General features: G+C 36.3%; 1 protein-coding gene across 4 annotated transcripts; it reads right to left on the bottom strand.

The window, feature by feature from the left end:
* Positions 1-217: 217 nt before the first annotated feature.
* LOC131662260 (poly(A)-specific ribonuclease PARN-like) lies at positions 218-6290 on the bottom strand. 4 transcript variants are annotated; one of them, XM_058931994.1, is made up of 7 exons: positions 5643-5983; positions 5340-5470; positions 4617-4942; positions 4332-4445; positions 3749-3875; positions 2450-2720; positions 218-1337 (listed from the first exon to the last, which is right to left on the bottom strand). In XM_058931994.1, the coding sequence occupies exons 1-7, from the start codon at positions 5678-5680 to the stop codon at positions 509-511; spliced, it is 1836 nt and encodes a 611-aa protein (XP_058787977.1). In that variant the 5' UTR covers positions 5681-5983; the 3' UTR covers positions 218-508. The 4 variants fall into 4 exon arrangements, with proteins under 4 accessions (XP_058787977.1, XP_058787980.1, XP_058787976.1 ...); XM_058931997.1 differs by lacking the exon at positions 5643-5983 and having other exon boundaries at positions 4617-4751; positions 4877-4942; positions 5340-5394; XM_058931993.1 differs by having other exon boundaries at positions 219-1337; positions 5847-6290.
* Positions 6291-16638: the final 10348 nt, after the last annotated feature.

The following is a 16638-nucleotide window of genomic DNA, read 5'->3' as shown; positions in this document are numbered from 1 at the left end:
AAAAAAAATAATATTTTGAGAATTAAAATATTTGGATTTGGATAATAACCGGATTATAACCGAATCCAAAATATTTTAACCGGTCAATAACCATTTAATTATATCCAGATTATATGAATGGATAACCAAACCATTAATAACTAAACCGGTTAATAACCATTCAATTATCCGGATATTTAAAAGTGATTTAGGTTTGATTATGAATTTAGACATCAAAACCGGATATTTTGCACACCCCTAATCGTAGAGAGCAATGGCAATAAATGACTATGTTACTTATAATTCTCTAATGTTTATCAGCGGTTTGTCAATAATAAATTGATATATCTGTTACAACTGAATTCAACTTATGACAAAAGATAGTATACCTAATTCTAATCAAATCAAAAGGATGACTTCTTTATAGTCACAGAATACAAGTTTCTACAAAAATATTGTTCACATTTTATACTACAAACTAATCTGCTAGTTGTCCATGCTGATGGTGTACACAATAATTAGTCAAAATTCATAAATTAGCTTCGGCAACACCGGAATCTTCAATCTCAAATGAGGAGGCATGCCCAGTAGATTGAACATTTCTTAACTGATCAATTGAGTTTGGCTTGATTTTTTCAACGAAATTCATGGCAACATCAGTTACATTATCTTGTACAATTGGATTTTCATGTTCTTCACTCCCCAATGCTACCTTAAATTCAATCAATTTAGTCTTCGGCGTCACGCTAACTGCATTTGCCTGATCAGCAAATAAATCTTCTGACAAGGGTGAACTACAGATTTCTTTATAAGTATCATAATTAGCAGCACATGTATTTCCACCATCCAAAAGTTTTGACAGCGGATGCAAAACAGAGATTGGACCATTACTTCTCTCTAAGTTTTCCTTCAATAAAAGAAAGTCGGAAACTAATTCCGTCTTGCTAAACTGAACGAACACTGCTGTTGCATCCAATTGGTATACAGAAACAACAGAAGTTAGGCCAAAAACTTTAGATATACACTCACGTACATCGCTTGATTTCACGTTAGAGGGAAATCCCCATATAATAACAATGTTCTCAAACAAAATATTTGGGTACCGGCTTTTGGGGCTATAGCTTGGTGAAGAATTTGCAACCTTATCACCAGTACTTAGATCAATAATATCCCCATGCATCCAACTTAGATATAGATGATTAATGTATTTCTGTAGTTTATCATTGGAAGCTAATTTTAAAGATTCATGGAGTTTAAAATCAACTCCTAAATCAGAGCATAACTGGGCAAAGATGCATCCAGTCATGAAAGCATCATACCCTGCCTCATGCTTGCCTCCAGGGTTCCAGCTGGACGATCTGCAAATACACATTTTTATTGGTATGAAAAATATAGTAAAGAGGCAGTTAAGACAACACAGGAAACAGAGGGAAAGTCGAATTTAAGCAAACAGGGGAATAAATATTTAAACTTGTCAAAATTTTAAAGAAATCACCTCAAAATATAATGCAGATTATGAAGACAAAAATTCTGTACAAGAATTAAAATGTTATCTGCCATTGTACACATTTAAAAAAGAAAAGGGAAAGTGAATAATATTGTATACAAGTGTTGTCCATGGCGGAAGGCGTTCCATGGCAAGAGCCAAAATCCCGCCATATTGGTCATTTTGCATCGCCGTTATAGCAGATTATGGTGGAAAATCGGCCGATATTTACCACTGCGGCAAGCCCAAAAATCGCCACATTTACCATTACGGCAAGCCCAAAAACCGCCACATATATCCGCCATAGCGGATATTTGATAACACTATATATGCTTCACATTACTGAGGTAAGATATAAAGAAACTAAGAAAGAAAAACAATGAAAGAATGACAAAATGAATAAGGAAACAGCTCTGTCATCATGTATGAAAACAGTTGAAAAAAGTATTACTAATAGACATAGTTGAAACATAAACTCCAATGTCACAAACAGTAATTGTGGAATCGCGTGAATGACAGTGGAGTCGCGCGAATTGATCATACAATTCAGAAGGGGTTTTCCGAGCTGCAGTGCTGAACGTAGCTTCATGGATCCGTGGAATTGTTGGAAGGATTGCAGAAATCGCGACTAAGATTGCCGCGAAAAGTTTCTATATTTATGAACTTACAGAATTTTCGTTATGATTATGAGCTTATGAATATATGATTATGAACTTTGTTTAATGTTTTGATTCGAAGATTATTTCTTCATCTATGATGATTTTATACACGTGTATCTTTTCCCTATCACCATTAGTGGGATCTTAAGATCTTTCAACCCCCTTCAATCTTGCGTAGACTCTTAATTTTTAAAACAATGGTCATAAACTCTAAAATCACAGAATTAGCATGCCCTTTCAATATAAAATTAAAAATCATCTTGAAATCAGAGACATGAGAACAAAATCTTCCATAAATATTATACATAGATAAAAAGAGACAAACCTTGAATCATCAACTTCAACATCTATTTTTACATAGGATGGTGAAACTAGCTCATTGCTTTTGGAGCCTGCAGCAATTTGTGGACAAAACACAGAAAATGCAGAACCCAATGATTTTCTGGACTTTTTCATTCTTGCTTGGAGCATATTATCAGCGTTCATGAGTAATTTGGTGTCAACAATATGTGGAAAGCACTTGTTAACTGAGGCAACAAACTCTTCAAGAGTCCCAGGAAGAGGCCCGATAAATTTGTTGTATACATGAGCAGTATCTGTATCATGGAATTATATATTATTATCTAGGGGTGCTCGCGGTGCGGTTTGGGCGGTTTTGACGAAAAAAATCATTCGAACCGCAAGAGAAAAAATAGTGCGGTTTGGTTTGGTTCGGTTGACTTTTAAAAAACATCCAAACCAAACCAAACCAAACTAAGACGGTTTGGTTCGGTTCGGTTGGTTCGGTTTCTTACAAATATTTTATTGAGCCATACATACACACATATATATATATATATATATATATATATATATATATATATATATATATGACAACATAATTTTATATTTAGACATTCATACACTAACAAATAACAACAAAACTCGTCATATTTTGACAACAATTTTCCATGTAATATGTAAAAATTAAATTAGAAAAAAGTGGAATATTAAACATAAAATAATAGCATAAAACAATATAAAATTATTATAACGAAAAAAAATAGAAGAGGCGAAATATTAGTGAAGGTGAAAAAGAAAAAGAAAAAGTGTTGAGAGATTAGAGAAGAAGATGTGCGATAAAAATGAAACTGAAATATGGAACATTTACATAAAAATGAGAAGGTGAAAAAGAAAGAATATAGGAAAATAAAGATTATAGAAGAAGAGGGAAGATGTATGTGGCAAAGAAGGTGAAATAATGTTATTAGAGATTTGAGAAGATCGGGACTGAAATTATATGTGTAAGGATGAGAAAATTGTTCATATTCATAAGGCTAATGTATAATAGGTTTAATTTTGGGTTGGATGTGAGTTAAGTAAAATTTAGGTTGTAACATAATGCGGTTTGATTCGGTTTGGTTCGGTTTACAAAATACAAACCGCAAACCGAACCGAATCGTGCGGTTTTGTTAAAAAATGACCCAAACTAATCCGAACCAAATGCGGTTTTTTGCGGTTTCGGTTTGGTTTGGTTTGGTTTGCGGTTTTCTATTGGGTTGGTTTGGTTTTGAGCACCCCTATTATTATCTCAATGTCTTACAAAATTATATAACTTGGTAAGGATTCAGAATTTCAGTGATACCTAGAAAACAGTTATGACCAACTATCAACTTCTGTTCTGACGAAAGGAGATCAATAACATGGCGAAATCCAACTGCAGCTTGGATCTTCATCTTTTTGGCCCTGAGACTTTCCTCCTTTACCTCCTTCTACAAGAGATTAAAGAACATTTTTTAAGAATTTAATATGGTGGTGTAGCATCAATGAAACTCAGTTCACCACTTAATTTTATCTTTCTCATCTCTCGGAGCCACTTTGCTAAGCCTTTACTATATGTGAGATTGCCTATACTAATAGAGCATAAAAGCATCACCATTCAATATTTAACTGTATCCATTTATAACTAAATCTAGTGTTAAGCTTGGCTTCTAGGAAGTGCTTAGCCATCTCAAAATTCTAAATTAACAATAAATGTCAATATAAAATTAATTAAGATTTTTCCATTTTAGTTGTGGTCAAAAGATTCAGTCAGCTAACCCCTTTCACCATCATTGCAAAAGAGCAGAAAAAGCAATTAGATTTCAAAAACCCACCGAGTCACTGACAATGTAGAGCTACACATCACAAATTAAAAAGAGAAAAACATAATATTGAAATTTAGTTACCAGAAGTAAGTTTAGTTCCTCCTCCGAGTCTGTATATACAACTATTTGTTGGGAACTAGAACCGGCATTGTTGACATTGATATAAGAAAGATCTTTGAAGTGTTTTTTGATGACCTGAAATTTCAGATTATAATCAGCAAAACTTTAGCCATTGTATAACTCTTGTACATGTGCAATTGCAATACTACAATATCTTTAACCAAAAGAAGTGAATAGATGATGAAAGAGGCAAAACAAAATGTGAACATATCAACAGTAGATAGAGACAAGTTATAACAACATTACCAACTGAATTAACTTAAGCTGGCGGGAGGTGAATCCATCAAGCTTGAGAGCTGGATGCTTCTTAAAGAAAATCACTTCAAATCGTTGTTTCGAGTCTTTTCGAGTTCCTTGAATTAGGTCTGGTTGACTTTGCTCCTGTGATAATCCATCACGCCACTCACTAAACTTATTTTTCATTCGCTCAGTGAACAAAATGTCTGCCATGTTGACAGATGGTAGGTCTCTAACATCATTTAATTTAGAAATGTATGAGCACTCACTATCATGCACTGAATTCAAACTCTTTATTGCTTCCCTTTCTTGTTCTCTGGACAAATAAGATATTCCTGACATTATCCAAGGGTGCAAAATCTCAAACTAAAGAAATCATCAAAGTTATAATGGAATTATGCGTGTAACCAAATTTCTATTATAATCTCTTATAACTCTTAAGAGTCGTTTGTGTATATGGATAATGGAGCCTTTCAGGTTTGCATATAAACATGACAGTCATCTATCTAGAGTTCTTCGTATATCACTTATTTTCTAATGAATCACCAATGAACCACCACTCAAGCATCCAAGTAATAGACCCAAAAGTGTAGAATCCGCGAGTTACAATGGCGACCAGGGCCTTTTAATGCAGAGAGTGACACACAAACTCTTTTCTTCAATTTGGTAGACAGTTAATAATCAGTTAAATACCAAAGACAATAGCACGAAATAAAAGGAAAAGTAAGCAACCTTCATGTATGAATGCATTGAAATCAAACTGGTATTTAGCCAAGAAATTTATCGATGTAGTCTGACAGAGAAACTCATTACATGGGCCTAAACCAGCAAGCTCCTGACGTGGAAAAACAAAGAAATTGTACCTGAGAAAGAGCAAGTCTCTATCTATATCAAAACAACAACAGATGATTCATTGCATGAATAAAGGAAAGAAAGGAAAAGAAGAATAAGATGAAACCACTTCAGTAGCTACAGTATTTACAACTATTATGGTGTTACTTCCTAAAAACTACTAAAGCAGATGATAACACTAACACTGATTTCGTTTGTCTGTTGCAGTGTGAATTAACCATAATTTATTCTTTATAAAAAACTGTATCGGCAACTTTTGTCGCGGTCATTTTCGTGGTGGCGGGCCGATTTTTAAAACCCTTCCAAACGTAAAATCGTCAATTTAATTAAAGCGATTGGCTAATTATCCTTTATCACAAAACGGAGAGAGAAAGAGAGAGACTTTACGGATAAGCTACAAAGGACTGGTTAGACGAATCCCATCGGAACGGACAGACGCCGAACTGAACGACGGCGAACCTGCTCGCGGAGTCTCTGATCTTGAGATACCTGACGTCGGAGCGGTCAAACTCGAAGGACTCACGCCACGGAGAACTAGTTACGCCGGTCATCTCGAGGTCGATGGCGACGAAGTCTGACGAGCGGACATGGTGCCGGAGCTCCGCTAACGACGGCTCAAAGTTTGCGACGGTAACCGTCTTCAAGGGAAACGCCGATCCGCATTGAGACGGTGTGGTTGTGGCGGTTGAAGAGCTGAGGGCACGTGTTAGAGCACGTGAGAGTGCCGAAGAATACAGTTTTCGCGGCTTCATGGTTTATATGTGCTACTGGTAGTGCATTCTTCGTTCGGAGTTTAAAAGAGGGATAGCGAGAGAGTACTATGATAGTAAATTGAAGGTGAATGTCAAAACGACGTCGTTTGACTCCATGAACTTTCTTTTTGTCTTATTATCACCGGTATAGTCTGGTTCGGGAATCAATTCTGACATCATCAAGTGAGTTCAGACTCCTCCCGATCACAGTTGCGGAAGATGGAATCGTAGTCCTCCCAATCAAAGTTGCCTAGCTCATTTTTTATAGAATGACCCACAATTTTAATATGCTTTCGAAGTAACGTGATGGATTTGATGGTGTGTTATGTGTAGCTCGAGCTTGGTTCAGAGTATACGACGATTCATATCTTCTTAAGCACAATGTTTAAAAGGTTGAAGAGTTTGAATGGTTGTGATCAATAATCATCCAAAGATTAATGAAGGTCCGTAACTTTCAAGCATGAAATCTAAAAGTTTAAAGTGTTTACGGAATTTTTTATTTCTATACGGCGAAAAACACCTCTGAAAATTTTAAAATATCATTTGAAGTGTATATCTGAATGCACTTTTTTTACATGTTCAAGATGTTTCAGATATGCACATCAGAAATCATCTTTTTCCAACATTTTATTATTTAAACATTGGATTTAAAATATCAGAGGTATTTTCGGATGCGCATATTTGAAAATTCCCTTGCTATATAAGGTTGTTGCATTGTTACCGCTACCACTATTTCATTCATTTTCTTTCACTCCATAACCAAAACCCTCTCAAAAACTTCAACCATTTTCAATTCATTTTTCATCTCCTAACCAAATTTCAAGTGGTTGATCATAGCAAAGAGAGAATAGAAAGTTGTAATTTAAGGTAAAGTCTCCTCATTTCATCTCTCATTTCCTTACATTAGTGCTGGTTTGTGGAAGAAGAAAACAGTGTCACTTCGCATATGCACTTCCGAATTCCACCAAACTTATTTTGAATGTGCATTTTCAGAAGAAAAAAAACGTCTGTTACAAAACTCATAAATCTATTTTAACAGAATTCATGTTTTTTGCCCGTGTTAGGTATAGTGCACCCCGACAACATTCTCAAAGCTGGTGTAAAGGTCCCGGAGAAGGTCGACGAAGATGCTAAGCCGAATGAGGTGAAGGACGATGTTAAAACGGTTGTTGTCGCGGTAGATGTTCGACAATAATTTACAAATGAAAATGACTTTCACCTCTAATCAATATTTTCTTGAATGGATCCGAATTTAAGCTAGCAAACTTGGATTTGGCTTTGTGATTGGAAGGTCCGACAATAGCAGTAGTAGAAGGCAAGCATTTGTTGTGATGACATACGAGAGAAGTAATAAATATATTCTAGAAGTTCGAAAGTTAAAACATGATGACACAGAATCGAGAAAATGTGTGTGTCCGTGTAAATTGTGCGCATCTTGTAGGGTTAATGGTTTGTGGTGTTTTAGTATCATTTGTAGTATTCATAATCATGCATTGGACACCAAGATACAGTGGCATCCAATTGTGTGTCGGCTTAAGGCGGAAGAGAAAGAATGTATTTCAAAATTATCAAAAATCAAAGTTGCACCGAGAAACATACTTGTCGATTTAAAACTAAAAAGACCACAAAGTGTTTCAAATATCACAAAGATATACAATGAACGTTAACAACTAAACATCGCAAAAAGAGGTGTGAGGTCGAAAATGCAATAACTTTTGAAACTTTTGAACGATAACCAATATGTTTCAAGGTACAGATCTTATAAGGACAACGTTATTATTCGTAACATATTTTGGACTCGTCCAAAAAGTATCAAGTTGTTCAACACATTTCCAACCCTCCTTATAATCGATTCGACGTACAGGACCAACAACTATAGGCTTCCACTTCTAGAAATTGTTGGTGTCACCTCTATGGACAAGACATTTTCGGTTGGATTCGGTTTTCTGGAATCTGAGAAAGAAAATGTTACATGGGCATTGGGAATATGCAAGACTTTGTTGATTGTGAAGGATAGAAAAACACTTAGAAAGGGGGGGGGGGGTTTGAATAAGTGTAGTTTCAAAAACTCGTAAGATAAAAAAAATTTGCACAAGTATTTTTATCCTGGTTCGTTGTTAACTAAACTACTCCAGTCCACCCTATACAAGGTGATTTACCTCAACTGAGGATTTAATCCACTAATCACACGAGATTACAATGGTTTTCCACTTAGACAACTTCTAAGTCTTCTAGAGTCTTCTGATCACAACTTGATCACTCTAGGAACAACTGCTTAGATACCTTCTAAGACTTCTCTAGAGTATACTGATCACAACCCGATCACTCTAGTCCTTTACAAATTAATGTAAACAAATTCTAAGAGTATTACAATTGCTTCTTAAAAGCGATAATCACAAACTGTGATATTTCTCTTACAGATTTAAGCTTAGACTCACTAAAGTATTGCTGGATAAATAAATCCAGCGTCACCCTTAGGGATTCGAATGGGCTTAACATCCCAACCCATGGCGCCTAGAGAGAGCTTACAAACCTCGCTTTAGGTGCAGCCCCTGAGGGCTCATACTATGAGGAAATAAAGTTGCGCCCTCACTAACAGCAATTGCTTTTAGCGCAGTGGTAAGCGCTTGATCCTACAAGTGGTATCAGAGCATGGTCATGGGTTCGAATCCCCCCGGCTGACACTGGGGGGGAGATTGCTGGATAAATAAATCCAGCGTCACCCTTAGGGATTCGAATGGGCTTAACATCCCAACCCATGGCGCCTAGAGAGAGCTTACAAACCTCGCTTTAGGTGCAGCCCCTGAGGGCTCATACTATAAGGAAATAAAGTTGCGCCCTCACTAACAGCAATTGCTTTTAGCGCAGTGGTAAGCGCTTGATCCTACAAGTATTACAACAGCAATGTAGTGAGCTTTGATGAAGATGAAGTTTCTGAGCTTTGAGTTGAACAACGTTTCAACAAGTTAATATTCACAGAAATTGTTAAGAATGGGTAACCTTGCTTCTCATCAGAACTTCATTTATATAGGCGTTTGAGAAGATGACCGTTGGGAGCATTTAATGCTTTGCGTATTCCGTACAGCATTGCATTTAATGTTTCACTGTTTTGTCAACTACCTCGAGCCTTGCTTTTGCTGTGACTACTGACATTGCCTTTAATAGCTTCTAACGTTTCTTTTGTCAGTCAGCGTAGCCTGTCATCTAGTACTTGATTATGATTTGTTCTTTGTAAATACTACGTTGAAAATCATCAGAGTACAAACAGCTTGGTGCAGAGCATCTTCTGATCCTTTGATCTTGATATGCTTCTGAGCGTGATTCCATGACTTCAGTGCTTCTGCTTCTGAACTCAAGTTCTTCTGATGCTTCTAATAGACCATGTTCTGATTCTGCTTGACCATCTTCTGATGTCTTGCCAGACCATGTGCTGAAGTTGCATACTGAACCTTCTGAGTTAAAGCTTCTTAGCGCTGATTTGTGCATACTCTTTATATATTTCCTGAAAGGGAAATTGCATAGGATTAGAGTACCACATTATCTTGAGCAAAATTCATATACATTGTTATCATCAAAACTAATATTATTGATCAGAACAATTCTTATTCTAACAATCTCCCCCTTTTTGATGATGACAAAAACATATATAAATGATATGAATTTGCAATCAAAATAACAGACGGCAAAAGACAATTACACAGTTATATCATAAGCTTATAAACATAATGTGAATGTGTCTCCCCCTGAGATTAACAATCTCCCCCTGAGATGAATAATCTCCCCCTGAAATTAATACTAGAAGAATTTTATAAATAAAAGACTTCCCTGAGTATTTCAGTAGAGACGTTCACATATGCTTGAACTTTAGAACATTCACTGCTTCTGATTTCTGCTTCCATAGGACAGCTTCAGAACATTGAATTTCTTTAGATCCTCAGAACATTCACAGCTTCTGATTCCTGCTTCCATCGGACAGCTTCAGAACTTGAATTTCTTTGATCCTCGGAACATTCACAGCTTCTGATTTTTGCTTCCATCGGACAGCTTCAGAGCTTGAATTTCTTCTTGAATTATTCCATGCTAGATTGTATCAGAACATTGTTGATTGTACTTGAGCATCTTCAGAGCATCTTCTACATTCTGAAATGTTACAGAACAAAACTAAACGACAAAAGTCAGCATGAATGAATCAGAACATAAAATATGTTTCAGAACACATAATATGTATCAGAGCCATATAAGCCATATAGAATGTATCAGAACATATTCTATCATCAGAATATCTGAACATTCTTCCTTCTTGCTTCTGATTCTGAAGCTTCATAGCACTCAGCTTACTTCAAGAATCCAAGAACTTGATTCATCTTGTTGCTTATTGATCTTGAATCTTCAATTCCTGCAACAACACAACTTAGAAACATATGAAGCTTGCAGCTTCTGTTAGAAATGTGGGGGATTTCTTCCCAGCAACTGCTAATATAAATCAAATCATTTATCACTATTTCTCCCCCTTTTTGTCATAACATCAAAAAGAATGTAAAAGATTCAGATGTAAGCATTCGACAAAGGAAAGAAAAACAAATAATCATTGATAAAACAAGCAGAAGTACAAGAGTTATGCAGAAAACAGAGAAAGATGGTGAACGTTGAAACACTGAACGCAAAGAGGGAAATGAAAGAGGGAAAACTAGGAAAGGCGCCTCCTCAACTGCACGCATGTTTGTCCAAATAGGGTAGACACGTGTTACTATCTGGAAAGCTAGATACAGTTGTTTTACTTTAAAAGATATTTTGAATCAACTTAGACAATGAAATGTTAGTAATAAACGAGTCACTACTTCTAATTGATTTAAAAACAGAACCTCTTATAAAAGATTAATCCAATCTCATTTCAGAAGATAGCCATACATAAGATTTTCTCATCTTCTCATTCTGGGCATAAATCCATACTGATATTCTTCAGAATGAGCTTAAACCTATCTTCAGCCAGGGGTTTTGTAAAGATATCAGCCCACTGATGGTCTGTATCCACAAAGTTTAAAGATAAAACACCCTTCTGAACATAGTCCCTTATGAAATGATGTTTAATCTCAATGTGTTTAGCTTTTGAATGTAAGATAGGATTCTTAGATAAACATATAGCAGAAGTATTATCACAGAAGATAGGAATGTTATTCTCAAATATTTGATAATCTTCTAACTGACTTTTCATCCAGAGCATTTGTGTGCTACAGCCAGCAGCAGCAACATATTCTGCTTCTGTTGTTGAAAGAGCAATGGTTGCTTGCTTCTTGCTGTACCAAGAGATTAGATGACTTCCAAGAAATTGACAACTTCCAGAAGTACTTTTCCTCTCAATTCTATCTCCAGCATAGTCAGCATCACAGAATCCTACTAAGTTGTATTCTTCAGATATTTTGTAGACTAAACCAACATTAGTAGTACCTTTCAAATACCTTAGAATTCCCTTAACAGCAGTTAAGTGAGATTCTCTAGGATCTGATTGAAATCTAGCACACAAACAAACACTGAACAGAATGTCAGGTCTAGAAGCAGTTAAATATAGAAGAGATCCAATCATACCTATGTACAACTTCTGATCTACCTTCTTACTTACCTCATCCTTACCTAGTATGCATGTTGGATGCATAGGAGTTTTGGCTTCTTTGCAGTCAGAAAGATTAAACTTCTTCAGAAGTTCTTTCACATACTTGGTTTGATGAACATACGTTCCTTCTGATGTTTGATTGATTTGAATCCCAAGGAAATACTTGAGTTCACCCATCATGCTCATCTCAAACTCAGCCTGCATAGACTCAGCAAACTCCTTTCCAAGTGTAGCATTAGATGTTCCAAAGATAATATCATCAACATATATTTGACAAATTAAAATATACTTTTTAAATGTTTTACAGAAGAGAGTAGTGTCCACTTTTCCTCTAGTGAAACCATTTTCCAGAAGGAAAGAACTCAAACGTTCATACCAAGCTCTAGGAGCTTGTTTAAATCCGTATAATGATTTCTTTAATTTAAAAACATGATTTGGAGACATGGAGTCTTCAAAACCAGGAGGTTGATGGACATAAACTTCTTCATCTATGTAACCATTTAAGAAGGCACTCTTAACATCCATCTGATAAAGAGTGATGTTGTGTTGAGTGGCAAAAGAAATTAATAGACGAATAGATTCTAACCTGGCCACTGGTGCAAAGGTTTCTGTATAGTCAATCCCTTCTTGCTGACTATAACCCTGAGCCACCAGTCTGGCTTTGTTTCTTACCACTTCACCTTTCTCACTCAGCTTGTTTCTGAAAACCCATTTTGTTCCTATAATATTGAATCCTTTAGGTCTTGGAACAAGATCCCAAACATCATTCCTTGTAAACTGATTTAACTCTTCTTGCATGGCAATTATCCAGTCTGTATCTTCTAGAGCTTGATCAACAGAAGTTGGCTCGATCAGAGAAACCAAACCTAATTGACATTCAGCATTGTTCTTGAGGAATGCTCTTGTTCTGATAGGATCATCTTTCTTTCCAATAATGACATCTTCTGAGTGAGCTGATGTGAGTCTAGATGATCTTCTGATAGTTGGTTCTTCAGAAATTCTCAGATTTTCCAAGGATGCAGCAACTTGATCTTCTGATTCTTTGCTGCTTTGGTTTTCAGCTTCTGAAACTTTTCTTCTTGGTTCTTCAACTTCTGAGATATCAATATCAATATCTGCAAAATTCTCAAACTGCTTTGGCTTTTTAAGACCAAGCTTATCATCAAACCTGATATTGATTGATTCTTCTACAATCAATGTTTCAGTATTGTATACTCTGTAGCCTTTAGAGCATTCAGAATATCCAAGAAGGAAACATTTTTGTGCCTTAGAATCAAACTTACCAAGATGATCTTTAGTGTTCAGAATAAAACAAACACATCCAAAAGGATGAAAATATGAAATGTTGGGCTTTTTGTTCTTCCACAATTCATACGGAGTCTTATTTAGAATAGGTCTTATAGAGATTCTATTCTGAATATAACATGCAGTGTTTATTGCTTCTGCCCAGAAGTGCTTAGCCATATTGGTTTCGTTGATCATGGTTTTGGCCATTTCTTGTAGAGTCATATTCTTTCGTTCTACAACTCCATTTTGTTGTGGAGTTCTAGGACAAGAGAAATCATGGGCAATACCATTTTCTTTGAAGAACTCCTTAAAGAATTTGTTCTCAAATTCACCACCATGATCACTTATGACCTTTATGATTTTACACTCCTTCTCAGTTTGGGTCTGAGTGCAGAATTCAAAGAACACTGAATGAGACTCATCCTTGTGTTTCAAGAACTTTACCCATGTCCAGCGGCTATAATCATCAACGATGACTAATCCATATTTCTTCCCTTTGACAGATGCTGTTTTGACTGGGCCAAACAGATCAATGTGCAAAAGTTCTAACGGCCTTGAGGAAGAGACAACATTCTTAGACTTGAATGCAGGTTTGGAGAACTTGCCCTTCTGACATGCTTCACAAAGAGCATCTGATTTGTATTTCAGATTAGGGAGTCCTCTGACAAGATTTAGTTTGTTAATCTGGGAAATCTTTCTCAAACTAGCATGTCCTAATCTTCTGTGTCAGACCCATTGCTCTTCAGAAACAGACATAAGACAAGTCACCTTCTGATTCTTAAGATCCTGAAGATCTGTCTTAAAAATGTTGTTCTTTCTCTTGCCTGTAAATAAGATTGAGCCATCCTTCTGACTTACAGCCTTGCAAGACTTTTAATTAAAGATTATGTCATAACCATTGTCACTTAATTGACTTATGGACAATAAGTTATGAGCTAATCCATCTACTAGAAGAACATTAGAAATAGAAGGAGAGTTACCAGACTTTATAGTTCCTGAGCCAATAATTTTGCCCTTCTGATCTCCTCCAAACTTCACTACTCCAGCAGATTTAAGCACCAGGTCTTGGAACATAGACCTTCTTCCTGTCATGTGTCGCGAGCATCCAGAGTCCAGGTACCATGACATGTTGTGCTTTTCCTTCTTTGCAGCCAAGGATATCTGCAATAGGAATAATCTTTTCCTTAGGTACCCACATCTTCTTGGGTCCTTTCTTGTTAGTTTTCCTCAAGTTCTGATTGAACTTGGGTTTAGCATTATATGAAATAGGAGGAACAGAATGATAGTTTATGTTCTGAGTTCCATGATATTTCTTAGGTTTTGTCACATGCTTCTTGGTGTGTGTTATGTGAAAGCTTTGAGCATGTGATGTGTGCCTAATATCATGGGAGTGGCCGAATTTAAATTGGTTATACAGAGGCTTGTATGATATTTTCATATCATCCACAGATTCAAGCTTGTATGGGATTTCACCCTCATAACCAATGCCAGCTCTTTTGTTTCCTGACACAGCATATATCATAGAAGTAAGTTGACTTCTGCCAATACTTCTAGATAAAAACTTTCTGAAACTTAAGTCATATTCTTTCAGAATATTGTTCACACTTGGAGTAGATTTTTCAGAGACAGAAGGAGATCCAGTATTTTTGGATAAATTTAAAACTTTTTCCTTCAGTTCAGAATTCTCCACTTCAAGCTTCTTAGTTTCAAATTCAAATAGCTTTTTCAGCTTCTTGTATTTGATACTAATCTGAGACTTGAGTTCCAGAAGTTCTGTTAGACTGGAAACTAACTCTTCTCTAGATAGTTCAGAAAATACCTCTTCAGAATCTGATTCTGATGTTGATTCTGATCCATCATCCATTGTGGCCATTAGTGCCAGATTTGCCTGCTCATCTTTAGAGTCTGATTCTGAATCATCCCATGTTGCCATAAGACCTTTCTTTTTATGAAATTTCTTCTTGGGATTTTCCTTCTGAAGTTTTGGGCACTCACTTTTGAAGTGTCCTGGCTCATTGCATTCATAGCACACGACCTTTTTCTTGTCATTTCTTCTGCCTCCAGAAGATTCTCCTCTTTCAGGCTTCTTTGAGCTTTTGAAGCTCCTGAACCTCCTTTGCTTGCTTTTCCAGAGTTGATTGACTCTTCTGGAAATCATGGACAGTTCATCTTCTTCTTCTTCTGATTCTGATTCTTCAGAATCTTCTTCTTCAGCCTAAAAAGCGTTAGTGCATTTTTTAAAATTAGATTTTAATGCAATAGACTTACCTTTCTTCTGAGGTTCATTTGCGTCAAGTTCAATCTCATGACTCCTCAAGGCACTGATCAGCTCTTCCAAAGAAACTTCATTCAGATTCTTCGCAATCTTGAATGCAGTCACCATTGGGCCCCATCTTCTGGGCAAGCTTCTGATGATCTTCTTTACATGATCAGCCTTGGTCTAGCCTTTGTCCAGAACTCTTAATCCAGCAGTCAGAGTTTGAAATCTTGAAAACATCTTCTCAATGTCTTCATCATCCTCCATCTTGAAGGCTTCATATTTCTGGATTAGAGTAAGAGCTTTAGTCTCCTTGACTTGAGCATTTCCCTCATGGGTCCTTTTCAATGACTCATATATATCATGGGCAGTTTCCCTGTTAGATATCTTCTCATACTCAGCATGAGAGATAGCATTCAGCAAAACAGTCCTACATTTATGATGATTCTTGAAAAGGTTCTTCTGATCATCATCCATTTCTTGCCTTGTAAGCCTTACGCCACTGGCTTTCACTGGATGTTTGTAACCATCCATCAGAAGATCCCATAATTCACCATCTAGACCAAGAAAGTAACTTTCCAGTTTATCTTTCCAGTATTCAAAGTTTTCACCATCAAATACTGGTGGTCTAGTATAACCATTGTTACCATTGTATTGCTCAGCAGAGCCAGATGTAGATGCAGATGTATTTGTTGGAATTTCACCAGCCATCTTTTACTGAAGCGTTTTTCTCTTCCTGAATCTTTTCTAAACACGGTTAAGTGCTTGCACCTTAGAACCGGCGCTCTGATGCCAATTGAAGGATAGAAAAACACTTAGAAAGGGGGGTTTGAATAAGTGTAGTTTCAAAAACTCGTAAGATAAAAATAATTTGCACAAGTATTTTTATCCTGGTTCGTTGTTAACTAAACTACTCCAGTCCACCCTATACAAGGTGATTTACCTCAACTGAGGATTTAATCCACTAATCACACGAGATTACAATGGTTTTCCACTTAGACAACTTCTAAGTCTTCTAGAGTCTTCTGATCACAACTTGATCACTCTAGGAACAACTGCTTAGATATCTTCTAAGACTTCTCTAGAGTATACTGATCACAACCCGATCACTCTAGTCCTTTACAAATTAATGTAAACAAATTCTAAGAGTATTACAATTGCTTCTTAAAAGCGATAATCACAAACTGTGATATTTCTCTTACAGATTTAAGCTTAGACTCACTAAAGTATTACAACAGTAATGTAGTGAGCTTTGATGAAGATGAAGTTTCTGAG

The sequence above is a fragment of the Vicia villosa genome, linkage group LG3 (genome assembly GCF_029867415.1).
Source record: "Vicia villosa cultivar HV-30 ecotype Madison, WI linkage group LG3, Vvil1.0, whole genome shotgun sequence".
NCBI lineage: Eukaryota > Viridiplantae > Streptophyta > Magnoliopsida > Fabales > Fabaceae > Vicia > Vicia villosa.
Note: the sequence above shows the minus strand (reverse complement) of the source record. Positions and strands in the feature narration are given on the sequence as shown.

What these genes read in the sequence shown, in the direction of transcription:
- LOC131662260 (XM_058931993.1), bottom strand. Translation starts at nt 6,211, where the DNA reads ATGAAGCCGCGAAAACTGTATTCTTCGGCACTCTCACGTGCTCTAACA. An exon ending in CAATGCATTCATACATGAAG is followed by an intron (nt 4,943 to 5,339) that starts GTTGCTTACTTT and finishes GGATAATGTCAG; the next exon opens with GAATATCTTATTTGTCCAGA. An exon ending in TGGTCATAACTGTTTTCTAG is followed by an intron (nt 2,721 to 3,748) that starts GTATCACTGAAA and finishes TCCATGATACAG; the next exon opens with ATACTGCTCATGTATACAAC.